The following is a 12,848-nucleotide window of genomic DNA, read 5'->3' on the forward strand; positions in this document are numbered from 1 at the left end:
CAAACGTACCTATGACATTCAAAGAGAAAAATACCATTTTTCAGGGAAATACAAGAGCAAGACAAGGGGCCAATTTCTCAGCCACTCAAGGCCTGTAGCTCAGAAATTGCCATCAACAGCCATTTTCTGAAGTATACTCAGTTATCCATTTGTTAAGTTGTTGAGTTTGGCTCGGTCTTTGTCCATTTATGGTTTCCTCTGGACCCCATCCTTTGATGCTTTCCTGAAGATAGATAAGTTCTGAGGTGAAGAGAACCGGTATCTCGATGAGGCTGTGAAATTGGCTGGGAGATATAGTTCTCTCCAGCTGAGGTCCATGGCATTTTTTCCCAAATTATTATTTTTTTTCCCAAAATCCTGTTTGTCCATCCTCCTGTCATTCTCAGCACTGTGGTTCCTCCTGACTTCTGTACCCACTACTTTCTCCTGGCTTTCTGGCTACTTCCTTTCTTTCCCTTTTTTACTTTCTTATTTCACAGTACCAACTCTAAGATTAAAATAGTGAGTATACAGCAGAACAAAAATTACTGTTTGTGGCTTTGGTGAAAATGATTATCTAACAAATATTCACTCCCATATTGCCTTCTTAGACCCCAAGTCCCATAAGGCTGGAAGTGGTTTCAGTTCAGTTTAACAAACATTTATCGGGCACCTACTGTTTGTATGAGGCCCCTGGGGATACAGAGAGAAACAGGTATATAACTAATGAATTGAACTGCCCTCTGTGAAAGGGACTAGATTTCCCACCAGCAGGTTTTCTTTAGGCTTCAAGAAGTTAAATAATTAGCACCAAACTCCTTGGAGTTTACTGAGTGTATTTTAGGGAAGGATCCTTCTTAATTCCACATCAATTCAACAATTAAAGTACAGCCCTGCCTTGTGATGGGTTTCAACTGTTCCAGCTCTGCCTCAATCTAATTCTTACTCTCCTTACCTAGACAGTCGGGGTGCAAATACTGGCCCATCTCCTTGGATGCACAGCTCTATTGGATTCTTCTTTGTTCCCCCATTTCAATCCGGGCACTATGATGTTTTGTTCATTTAATTTTTTTCATAGTGTTCTCTCTCTCTTCCTATGAATGTGAGATCTATTCTAACCCTCCTTCCCTTGCTAGGACATCCTCCCTATTGCCTTCTACCCAGATCCACAGCTACATTCCTTTTCCTGGGAATAGTCCCTTTCCTATTTCCTCATGCAAGGCTTCTAACAGCTTTACATAGTAACTAAGGTCTTATGTAAGCCAAGACTGTACCCTATAGAAAATGGTATTAGAGCACAGAAGAGGAAGGATATAATTCTATGTGGGGAAACAGACAAAAAGATTCAGAAGGTTTGTGACATTTGAATTCAGTCTTTTTTTTTTTTTAAGATTATTTTATTTATTTATTTATTTATTTATTTTTGGCTGTGTTGGGTCTTCGTTTCGTGCGAGGGCTTTCTCTAGTTGCGGCAAGCGGGGGCCACTCTTCATCGCGGTGCGCGGGCCTCTCACTATCGCGGCCTCTCTTGTTGCAGAGCACAGGCTCCAGACGCGCAGGCTCAGTAGTTGTGGCTCACGGGCCTGGTTGCTCCGCGGCATGTGGGATCCTCCCAGACCAGGGCTCGAACCCGTGTCCCCTGCATTGGCAGGCAGATACTCAACCACTACGCCGCCAGGGAAGCCCTTGAATTCAGTCTTAAAGGAGCACTCCCACCTCAGAAAATGGGGATAGAGATTAGAATTTCCAACCACGAAAAACAGCATGAGCAAAGGCCTGGCAATGTAAAGTACACGGCATATTCCAGAAGGCAAAGTCTGTTACCTGTTGTTGCTGGAGTATTAGGAAGTTTAAGGGGTTGGGAGAAAATGAAACTGGAAGGTAGGGTGAGACCAAGTTTTAAAGTTTTTGTGTGATGGAGAGCTTGAGTTTCATCCTATAGGCTAGGGAGAACCATTAAAGGCTGTAGCAGGAATGTGACATGGCCAGATATACATTTCAGAAAGATGATTTCTGGCCATAGTATGGTGGACAGGTAGAAGTTAAACCAGTTAAAAAGTGACTCCAAACCCAGGTGGAGCTTTTTTCTTTTTCTTTCCTTTTCTTCATATTCTTATCACAACCCAGTAGAGTAGTAAATAAATAGATTTGAAAATGATATTTTGTCATTCATTTTTAAAGATATGCTCTCAAGTGACACATGTATAAAAGTGTCCTGTCTCAGGATGAGAGGAAAATACAGTGATCCTTCAAGGTTTGTAAAAAAGACAGTTTGGTGTTTGAAATCCTCTCCTCCTCCTTCTTAGAATCTCAAAGCCATTTGAAGCACCACTGTCTGGATTTGTGTCATGATTCTCACTTTGTCCTGCTGCCACTTACTGTGGTTTGGCTGCTAAAAAAGACTTCAGGTCGTTTGGATCTTTGTAGTTCTGTATTAAGGATGGATTCTTAGGATAAAAATAAAGCTGAAGGTGCTAAGTTATAGATATGTGTCATTAATAACATCAGAAGACACAAGAGGCTTCCTGGGTTTAAACCATTTTTGTGCAGATTACATGAATTCTCAACCTTTTTCCCACCATAACACATGACCACCAACATTTATATGCCCAACCCACTTCCGTGGAACACCCACAATTTTGAAGAAACACAATTTTTTTCAAGGAAATAAAGCTCTGTAGGAATTCTTGATTGCCATGATTATAATACTACATCAGATGTGTTTAATCACCGTAGACTGTGGCCTAAGTAAGATACACTATAAGTTATTTTTAATTGACTTTTCCCCTTAAGAAAGCATATTGAATGCAAATGGATGGTGTTATTATAGAAAAACTTTGAATCCATTCTTATTCTTAAAGTGAATTATTCAAAATCTCTGCCATTTCTATCAACACCTTCAATTGATCAAAAGACGCCCTGGTATCCTGATACCAGGATTGAGGATCAATAAATTATTATATTGAATTAGTCTTTCTTTAAGATGAACTATTTACCTACCAGATGCTGTTGTTTATTCCCATTTATTTAGATGCTAGAATTAGTGTGTTGCAGTTATCATAGGTAGAGTTGGAAGTGCTTTTTTCTAAAACTTTCACTTCTTATAAGTAAAATCCGACTAAAAACAGAGACATGGAAGAGGAGCATCCCGGAAGACCACAGTCCTCTGTGGTAATTAGTGTGGCGCCTCTTTGTGGAAACAAGAAGGTTCTTCATATGCCATGAACGTCAGTGGTTTCTAGAAACCAATTTGGATATTTGACTTAAAAATCTTCTTTCTTTTTAAACCAAGGCCTCTTACTTAGAGAGTAAATGAATCATGTCCAAGATTCCTGCATGAGCCCTACACTAAAACAGGCTTCCCTTTTCTAGATATCACTCTTGTGAAGAGGCCTTACAAACCTTGGTGATCCAGCAGCATTTTTTGAGAGCTCCAGGTTTCTTCCTCTTGTATATTCTTTACCTTGTGTATCCTTTTATTACATTCTCTTACTTTCTTTCATTTTTGTTCTGCATATCTGTTGATCTCTTGAATTTCACAGAGACCTGCCCTAGAAAGCAATTCCATAGGTTAGTCGGCCAGTACCTTACAAAGTAAACAAGAAATACAGGATCTTAAAATAATTTTTTGACATCAAGTATTAGAATAACCACACATCATGTCTGTTTCTTCTTCCATGTTTAAATGGAGTCTCTCGTGGGCGAGTGAGGTGGGAAGACTGTATCTTTCCTCAGGTACTTCCGAGTGTGTCTCCTCAGCTGAAGCTCAGGGTGGTGGAAAGTGCATGGGCTTTTCCAGCTGAGCAACCTTCAGCAAGTCCCATAATTTCAGTAAGCCTTTTTTCTAGTCTGTAAAGCAGAGATGATGTTAATACATACCTCACAGGGATGCTGTGAAGCTCAAATGAGATGTGAAAATGCTTGATAAAATGCAGATTAAAACTTGTTAGGCTTTTTAAACCATTTTTTATTAAAACATATTAGTTTTAATCATTTTGTACATCAGTTATCTGCTTTTTTTCTTAGTACTTCTGCCCTAGAATCTACCATGAATTTTCTGTACCCTCAGTATAACAAGTTTCTTCCACAGATTTTTACACAGTTTGGTCTGTTACCTGGATATACAGATTTGTTTTTAAAGACCTTAAAAAATTGGAGGGGAAACAAGAGTCCATGAAGATCTCCTGAATATTGTCTCCTGCACTGGTTTGCTAACCACAAACGTGTGATTTCTACCATTTTCTGACGTCCTTCTGCCTAGCTCCAACGGCACTTGTTTTGTTTCTTAGCTTCTTATGTCACAGCTCGTTGAAGAACCTGGTTAAGTACTTTGTGTTCAATCCCTTCCTTTCATCTGCTATCCAATTTATTTCTCCATGAAATTAAAGCTGTTTGTTTGAGTGGCTTCTGTGTCTTTGAAACTTTTAGATCCTAAGTCTATTATTATTAATGGCTTAAAATTTTTCACCTTACATGTGTTAGCCTACATTCCTTAATAAGTGAAGCACAAAGACAGAAAAGTGTGAGGAATAAGTGTAAACTCAAGTAGATATTGAATGGAACCACAGCAGTTTAAGACTTATGTAAGCCTGTCCCAAGGGACTAATGAAGGAAGAGTCATTGAAACCATTTTCCCTGTTATCATCATGTGTAGAAGATGAGCACTTCTTGCCAGACACCTCAGTCATTTATTGACTGGTTCCTAAAAATTGAGAAAAAAGGCAAAAAGTAACCCAGAAATGCAAGAAGCTGAGGAAAAACAGCAACGAACTTATTAAAGAAGGACTCAGAAACCAAATACAAAGGAGAGGATTTAACAAACAGATGGGGGATCAGCAACCACTGGACAGGAGAATACTACACCACCCACCCTTCCTGCAATACCCCCTTTCATTTTGTCCATTTGAGGCATTGTGAAGCGTATGTTTGTCATTGGGTAAATGCACACACACACACACCCGTGATCTGTGAGTGAACTGAAATCACAAATGGAACTTGACCATTCCCAGCCTTGAAATATTAGATTTTCTCCAACCTCATCCACCCAACACCCCAGGTCCTATATCACAGGTAGTTTAGTGAAAGAAACTGGTAAACTTAACCCTGCCTGAAATTCACCCCTGGTAGCTATCAGTCTCTGGGCTGGAGTTGGTTTGGTCTCCTTTTTCAAACAGTTGAAAAGAACTTGAATTAGAAGGAAAGGGGGGGAGAGGAGAAGTCCACAATTTAGGGAGGGGAAAGCGTTGAACAAAAGATGTTTTTTTTAATCATTGATTTTCATTTCAGGTTGTTTGAGCAAGAGACCAAACCAGCTACCTAGAATGAAAGTTTGTGGGCACTGGTTTTTTCTGCAGGAGCTGCAACCTTTCTGCAATAGAAATTGTGTGGCCTCTTATGCTATTAGCGTTGTGCTGTGGTGTTGCCGACTGACTTCTCCAATTCTCTTTTCTCAGTGGGCTAGAATGCAGCTGATTAAATAGGCCGTGACTCACATAAGCTCCCATGTCTTTTTTACTGACTGCTTTATGGAAATGTATCACACTCCAAAGGGTCCCCATTGTTGTTGCTGTGGGTGGCTGACTGAGGAGTCACGTTTAGTGCTGAGAGATGGTCCCCTACTCTGTTGTGTTTTACTGCAGAGCTGGTATGGGTGGGATACAGGGTTTAAAGGAATCTGGATGAGGAGAAAAAGATGCCTGAGAATTTCTTTTATCTTCATCTGCCGTGAAAGTTGGGTGGCCATCACTTCTGGATAACACTCTTCTCGATCTTATGTTTATGGCCCCACATCCTTCAGCTAAGTGAATCTTTCCTTTATATGGGCTATTCTGAGAGATTTAGTTAAGTGCAGTGGTAGAGAGAGATTATGACACTAATGTAATTCTGTTTTGTGCTGATATAATGTGATACACCCTTAGGTTTATCCAAAGGGCCATTTATTCCCAATAAATCATTTCTATTTTTTTTTTTTCATTAAGGTGGTGATATCTTTTTTCAGGTAATGGACAAAAAGCCTCGATTTTTTAAAAAATTGTATACTTAAATATAAATGTTTTTGCCTTAAAATAGCTACTCATGCAATTGTTTGTAGCTTCTTCCTATTTTTATTATCATCCTGCAAAACATTTACATACCTTCTATTACATGTTAAGTAGCTCTGCAGATCGGTTCACTTGCCAGTAGGTGTGAATTCAGGCATACAAGACTCCTCCTGCCTCATCACACAGGACTGTGGCTTACGTGTGCCTCCCCAGGACCACCAGTTCTTGATCAGTGGGACCCTAAGCTGACACTGAAAGAGGAGAGAGCTTGATTGCCACAGTGGCTTCCCATGTTGGATTGGGATAGATCTGGATCCCATCTGGGTTTATCTGATAGATCATGGAGGTAATGAGATTGCACTCAGAGTCAACTTTACATTGAGAACAATTCTGTTATTGTACTCACCACAGAGTGCCTTAGACATAGAAGACAATCAACAGAATAAAAATTGATTTGATCTAATTTTTTTTCCATAGCCATTCCAAACTTCACCTATAATCCCATTTTTTCCACTGCCCATAGGGAATCCAGGCAAGAGAGTTCATCAATACAGATTCCCTCTAATAAAAAAGCAACATAACACACCTTACAAAAACACAGCATAGGGGCTTCCCTGGTGGCGCAGTGGTTGAGAATCCACCTGCCAATGCAGGGCACATGGGTTCGAGCCCTGGTCTGGGAAGATCCCACATGCCGCGGAGCAACTAAGCTCGTGAGCCACAGCTACTGAGCCTGCGCGTCTGGAGCCTGTGCTCCACAACAAGAGAAGCCGCGACAGTGAGAGGCCCGCGCACCGCGATGAAGAGTGGCCCCCGCTTGCCACAACTAGAGAAAGCCCTCGCACAGAAACGAAGACCCAACGCAGCCAAAAATAAATTAATTAATTTCAAAAAATACAGCATACAAAATACTGTATTTCCAGCTCTCTTACTCTTCAGAATCTTGCTGGTGAATGACCAAGAGAGGAAATTCAGTAACTCATTCAGTGCTCAATTTTAGCAAACCAAGTGTGACTTTTGGGGTGAGAAGGTGGTGATGGTGCTGTCTCTAGTCTCCTAAAATTAGTGACTTAGAATTCAAACATTTCTGCTGCATTATGTCTTTGTTTTCTTGGTGGTGGCATTCTTGGGTTTCAGTTGGTGGGGAGAGAAAAGCCTCATGCTGATAATGTACTGAAAGTAAATGAAATTAAATAAGCGAAGCAGTGCTCATCACTACTTCCTTCCCCCCTGGGTAATTCAATTCAAGCTCTCTCTCTGATGGCAACTCACAGGGACTGTCTCTGTCACCCCGCTGGGGCCTGGAGTCTTAACATCTAAATAAAAGTTTCACTCGAGCATTTTTTATGCTCCTGCCAGCAGGATCAGTGAGCTGGTGTGGGCACATTAATGTAATATTCATACTCACAGCCTCTCCCCGCACACAAGGCAATGTCTTCCCATTTTCATAATTATAGATGTTCCATAAAATGGCGTTTAGATTTGCATTAAAAAAGGAGGTTTGAATTCTAATAGAACGTTTAACATGTCTTTTAAGATTCAGACTCTCGGCATCTTTAACAAGAAGCTGTGTCTCTAAGTTTAACAAGACCTTAAAAAAGGGGAAAAATGGTGGGAAGAAAAGATGGAAACTCCAGGCTTAGGGGATCCTGTTTTTCTTATCCCCTGTGTCTTTCATTTAATTTTTAGGCCTCTAGGAGCAATTTTTTGACAGCACTGCAGAGAGGATGGGCTCTCCTTCAAAGGGCCTTCTCAGCCATACTGGGTCCTCACCCTCAGTACGATCTGCTTCTCTGTTTTCTTAGAGAGCATTTTCAAAGAGAATTAGAATTTTCAGAGGGGTGGGAGAAATGAAAGAATCCTAGACAAATGAACTTTCCTTTGCTGCTCTTCGTCTCATGTGCGCATCCTGAGACCCATCTGGGAGGATTTATAGCAGCCACAGAGTTTGCTAACTGTAAAACACACAAATGAAAACAGTCCATGAACAAGGAAGTTGACAATAAGGACAAATAGGATATAGAATCAGGCACTTAAACACCTAAAAAAGAAACTCTTCTGATCTATATATTTAAAACTAAGCTTGAAACAGAAGCAAAGGTAATTTTAGTTGCATTTTAAATCATCTTAAAATGTTATTTTTAAACAAAAAGTATTCAAAGCATTGAACAAAGTGCCAACGCACAGCTACCACTGAATATTAGTTATTGTAGATGTTAAGAAAACTATTGTGTGATTGAAAAAAATGATTCCACCCGAGTCTCAAGATATTGTATAGGTGACCCAGTTGATTCATATGCGTTGTGCCTTAATTTGGTTTATATTTTGTTTGCTTTCTAAATTTTTTAAGGCAAACCAAAAGAGATTTGGTTTTGGGGACCAAAAAGAATAAAATTAGGATTATGCTAACCCACTCCCTTCATTTCTCCTAATTAAGAAATATAGAGTTATATTTTTTAATTGTTTTTGTTGTTGTTCCTGTTTCATTTTATTTTATTTATTTATTTTTTCATTTTATTTTTTTTGAGGAGTAAATTCCTACCTCATTGTCTCTGTCCTTTGCCCCTCCCTTCTGTAAAATAAGTATAAGCCCCAGTGGTGGAAGATAGATTAGGATCTTGACTGCTCAATAAATTTGTACCTAACAAGGCTAATTGAAAGCCAAGAATGTTAGCAGCATACAATTAAAGGCTGATGTTAGATCCAGGTCTTCTCTGTGTAAAGGCTTCTACCATCCCTAGACTCTTACCATTACTTTGACAAAACCAGAATTTGGCAGCTATTGCCAAGTTCAGCTATGCATAGCCTTTCTTTGTGTGAACTTAATAAAAATTATGTTCACTAAGGTGGCTTTCTGTTTGTTAGAAAAAGGTGAGTGTGTGTTTAGTTAAGCAAATTCTTAATTTTCTGGAGTCCTTTTCTTGCCAATCAGTACATAATTAGGCTACCTCCCCTTGCACAAACTAATGTTATGTTTAGATAATTTTAAGCAATTTTAGCATTAGATATAATTAAGAAGAAAAAGAAAATTTACTTCCCCCCAATCATCTAGAAATTGTTTTATTTTGTGCCATATATAAGCAATAGCCCATCAGCACCCCTTCATTAATGTAGATTATCTCAAGTAGCCCCAATAAATGAAAATTCTGTCAGATTTCAACAAAATATTTTGCTCTTGTTCCTTTTAGGAATGGAAGACATCACAAGAGGAGCTCAAGAGCTTGATAATATCATCAAGCAAGGATACTTAGAGAAGAAAAGCAAAGGTACTGACTAGACCCTCCGATCTCAGAACATTCCAAGAAGGGAAGGGAAATGAGGAAAAAGAGGACTAGCATAAGGGGTACCTTCTCTATGCCCAGTACTATACTAGGCAGGGGTAAGGCAAAAGGAAGGGAAGAAAAGAAAAGAAGTCTGGTGTTTGTGTGTAGGCTGAAGAGAGATGGCCCCAAATCTTCACTTCATCTGGATAGGGATTGGTTTTGCCTTGCTCACCTGGTACACAACAGGTGCTTAATAAATACTTGTCGAATGAATAAATGAATGACTACATTTTTGTTCTCATCTCTCAGTGTGCTCCCATAAAGAGTGAAACTATGTTGCTATGAGTGTAATTTTTGTATCATATGTGAAGCAGCCCACTTTCAAGTTTTAGACAAGCCCCAGTCTTCAGCTTTCACTCTTTAATTAGAATAGGTTCTAGTAGGGTTGGAATACCAGGTTTAACACTCAGGCAAATTGGCTTAGCACAAAGAAAGCCTTGCTCATGCCCATGGCCTGGAGTGTCATTTTGGTTTGCTGAAAGGCAACACATAGAGATCTCATGGAGAATTTTTTAACTACAGGATGAGATTAGAACCTGAAAGATATAAAGGAAAAGTAGAGAAACAACTGGGATCAGAGCAGGCAAAACCTGTTTAGAACTTGGACCTTTAACTGAGAGAGTCCTCTGCACTCTGTGTCAACATGGGATAACCTGTGGGAGTGAAAGGGAGGGTTTTACAGTCCATTAACCTCGGAAATAAAACGATAACACACTGGACTGTGTGTTGTTGGATTTTACGCACTCTTCAGTGATTGTAGTTACCTGAATTTATGTCCCTTACTGCTGTTCTGTTTAGATCATAGTTTCTTTGGATCAGAGTGGCAGAAGCGATGGTGTGTTGTCAGCAGAGGCCTCTTCTACTACTATGCTAATGAGAAAAGTAAGTGTTCTTCATTTGCACAGCAGCACCTCACTCCTGGATGCAAGCACTTCGTAAATTCTCAAGCACTTAGATCTCAACTTAGCAGTCCTTAACTAACACCTATAAAGGGATATGCTTGGGAAAGAAATAAGCCTGGGTAAATAATACCTTGCTCATCACCAAAAACTCAGCTGCCAATTTAGAAATTATAGCCCCTTTAAACACTAGGATAGTGTGGCCAGCATATAAAAAGGTTACCTTTTATTATGACTAATAACACATTATCAAGGTTGAATACCTTGGCATTTAAAAAACAGAACCTCTGGGACTTCCCTGGTGGCACAGTGATTAAGAATCCACCTGCCAATGCAGGGGAGACAGGTTCGAGCCCTGGTCCGGGAGGATCCCACATGCCACGGAGCAACAAAGCCCGTGCGCCACAGCTACTGAAGCCCGTGCGCCTAGAGCCCGTGCTCCGCAACAAGAGAAGCCACTGCAATGAGAAGCCCACGCACCACAACGAAGAGTAGCCCCCGCTCGCCACAACTAGAGAAAGCCCACATGCAGTAACGAAGACCCACCGCAGCCAAAAATAAAATATAAATAAATAAATAAATTTTAAAAAAAAGAACCTCAAACACTTTATAGGCATTAATAATATAGTTAAAATTAATTCTGAGAAGGATTTTAGCAGCTTACCAACGGCCCAGAAATAGAACCTTTGAGTCCAAACTCTCTAAGAGCAGGCTCCAAACTTTATCCTACTGGGTTCTGGGACGTAATCCAGTGGACACGCCTAGAGCCATGGAGTGCTGAGACCCAAATGGTTGCTGTCCCCTAGAGACACCCTTCAGCCAGATGGCAGCAGCTGCGAAGTGTTGACTCAAGCCAGAGGCAGCTTCTTAATGAGCCACCACTGACTCAGTCAAGCACAGCAGTCATGAGCCATCCCTAAAAGACCCCCCATCCATGCTTAACACAGTTGCTTAGTTCGTGAGAAGGAATAGAGGATATAAGCACAAACTGGAGGCAGCTACAAATAAATACAAGCTAAAAGTTGTTATCGTAGGTGAATGCAAACTTTCAAATAGGGGATACCCTCCTGCAGGGTTAGACTGCCCCAGGAGTAATTCTACAAAACAAGAGGGAGATAAAATAAAGTAGCAATTCTTGTGGGGGCTTTCTTTGTGTTCTACCACCTTCTTACTGAGGCGTGATCCAAAGTAAATCCTTTATTGTCCTTCCAATAATTTTCTGTTTCTCCTCTCTTCCTTCTTTCCCGGACTTATTCCTCTCCCAAAGCCTGGATATCCAGTCAAGGGTATAATCAGATACCTACACATTTGCCTTTGGACTTCCTGCACTTTTGGGACTAAGGTAGCAGGAAGAATAGCTTTGCTAAGTGACATGGAATCCTTAAGATTTGCTCTTGGACTTCAAGGCAGTTACCTCACTCTGCCTGCAACAGGTATCACTGACCTTCATCTTGGGTTTACCATCACAATTCATCAGAACCTTTCCCATATAGGGGTAAAGTGTGAAGCCCTACTTGGAAATGATAGCAGCATAGCTCAAAACCTGAGTAACAAGCCCCCTGTATCCTTCCAACCCCCAGCCCACTCTCAAATCCAGCAACTATAATTTCTCCCCTGAATTCTAGGCATACAAGCCAACCAGGTTTTATTTTCTTATTTTAAACCTTCAAACTAATATAACATATATGTCCCTGTAAAAATGTTCATCATTTCCCTTGCATTTAAATACTTGGTTGGCATCTCTGGATATAAAACTAGGTATCACGTTCATTCATTCAGAATCCTTCCTACTCAAGGTGAGGAGGGAGAGGAAGAGTGAGAGGCTTGGAGACTTTTATTGACCATTTTGCCGTCAGAGTGAAATAAAATCTGGTGACCAAAGAAACAACAAAACATTTTAGTGGCCAGTTAGAACAAGGAGAGATACTTTAACAAAAAAGATTCTGGTGTCAAAAAGCACTGTTGCATGGCTCCCTTCTCGCCAGTTACTTCTTATTGTGCCCAAGACATTTTCTTAGTAAGTATAGAGTGTTTGTGTATTTCTTTTAGCTCAACCAGGTGAGGACAGATTCTTTTTCTTTTCTTTTAATATTTTCTTCCCACTGCCATCCCTCTTTTCATCATCATCAAAAAGCAACTCATTCCACATGACACAGGACAGAAAGCATCACCCAGACACGGGGGTTCCATTCTTCTACATGTTCTGCCTGAACCACACCATGAGGACAGAGAATCTTTGGGAACCAACCTCTCTTTTTCTGTTTCTAATATTTTATTTTTTAAAAAAGAGAGTGACAGGCAGAGTAGTCTCTCCTTTCACTCACTTAGGGTCCTTTTCCTTTTATCTCCTTCCTCATCATCTAATGATACTCAGCAGTACTCTGCTACTTCCCAATTTGGCCTCTTGCAAGAGGGATAAAATACTGAGTTTTAATTATTCTCCCTCTAGCATAAATTCCCACCTGACCAGCAGGAGAGGGAGAGCACTCTAGCCCAAATGCTACATAGGGCATAGGAGGAGAGCCTGGGAACTTATAATGCCCCCTTGCGCTGCTGTCCCTCCCCTCAAATGTGCTCTGCTGGCCCCGATTATAATGTTTCAGTTC

The 12,848-nt window shown here is 40.4% G+C and overlaps 1 protein-coding gene across 4 annotated transcripts in view; it reads left to right on the top strand.

The window, feature by feature from the left end:
• Positions 1 to 12,848, top strand: part of SKAP1 (src kinase associated phosphoprotein 1) — a 282,261-nt gene that overhangs the window by 225,174 nt on the left and 44,239 nt on the right. For all 4 annotated transcript variants that reach the window (XM_059907441.1, XM_059907442.1, XM_059907443.1 and 1 more), the window contains 2 exons: positions 9,209 to 9,286; positions 10,142 to 10,225. In XM_059907441.1, the coding sequence (XP_059763424.1) occupies positions 9,209 to 9,286; positions 10,142 to 10,225 (162 nt within the window). The remainder of the gene's footprint in view (positions 1 to 9,208; positions 9,287 to 10,141; positions 10,226 to 12,848) is intronic.

This window comes from Balaenoptera ricei, chromosome 20 (genome assembly GCF_028023285.1).
Source record: "Balaenoptera ricei isolate mBalRic1 chromosome 20, mBalRic1.hap2, whole genome shotgun sequence".
Lineage (NCBI taxonomy): Eukaryota > Metazoa > Chordata > Mammalia > Artiodactyla > Balaenopteridae > Balaenoptera > Balaenoptera ricei.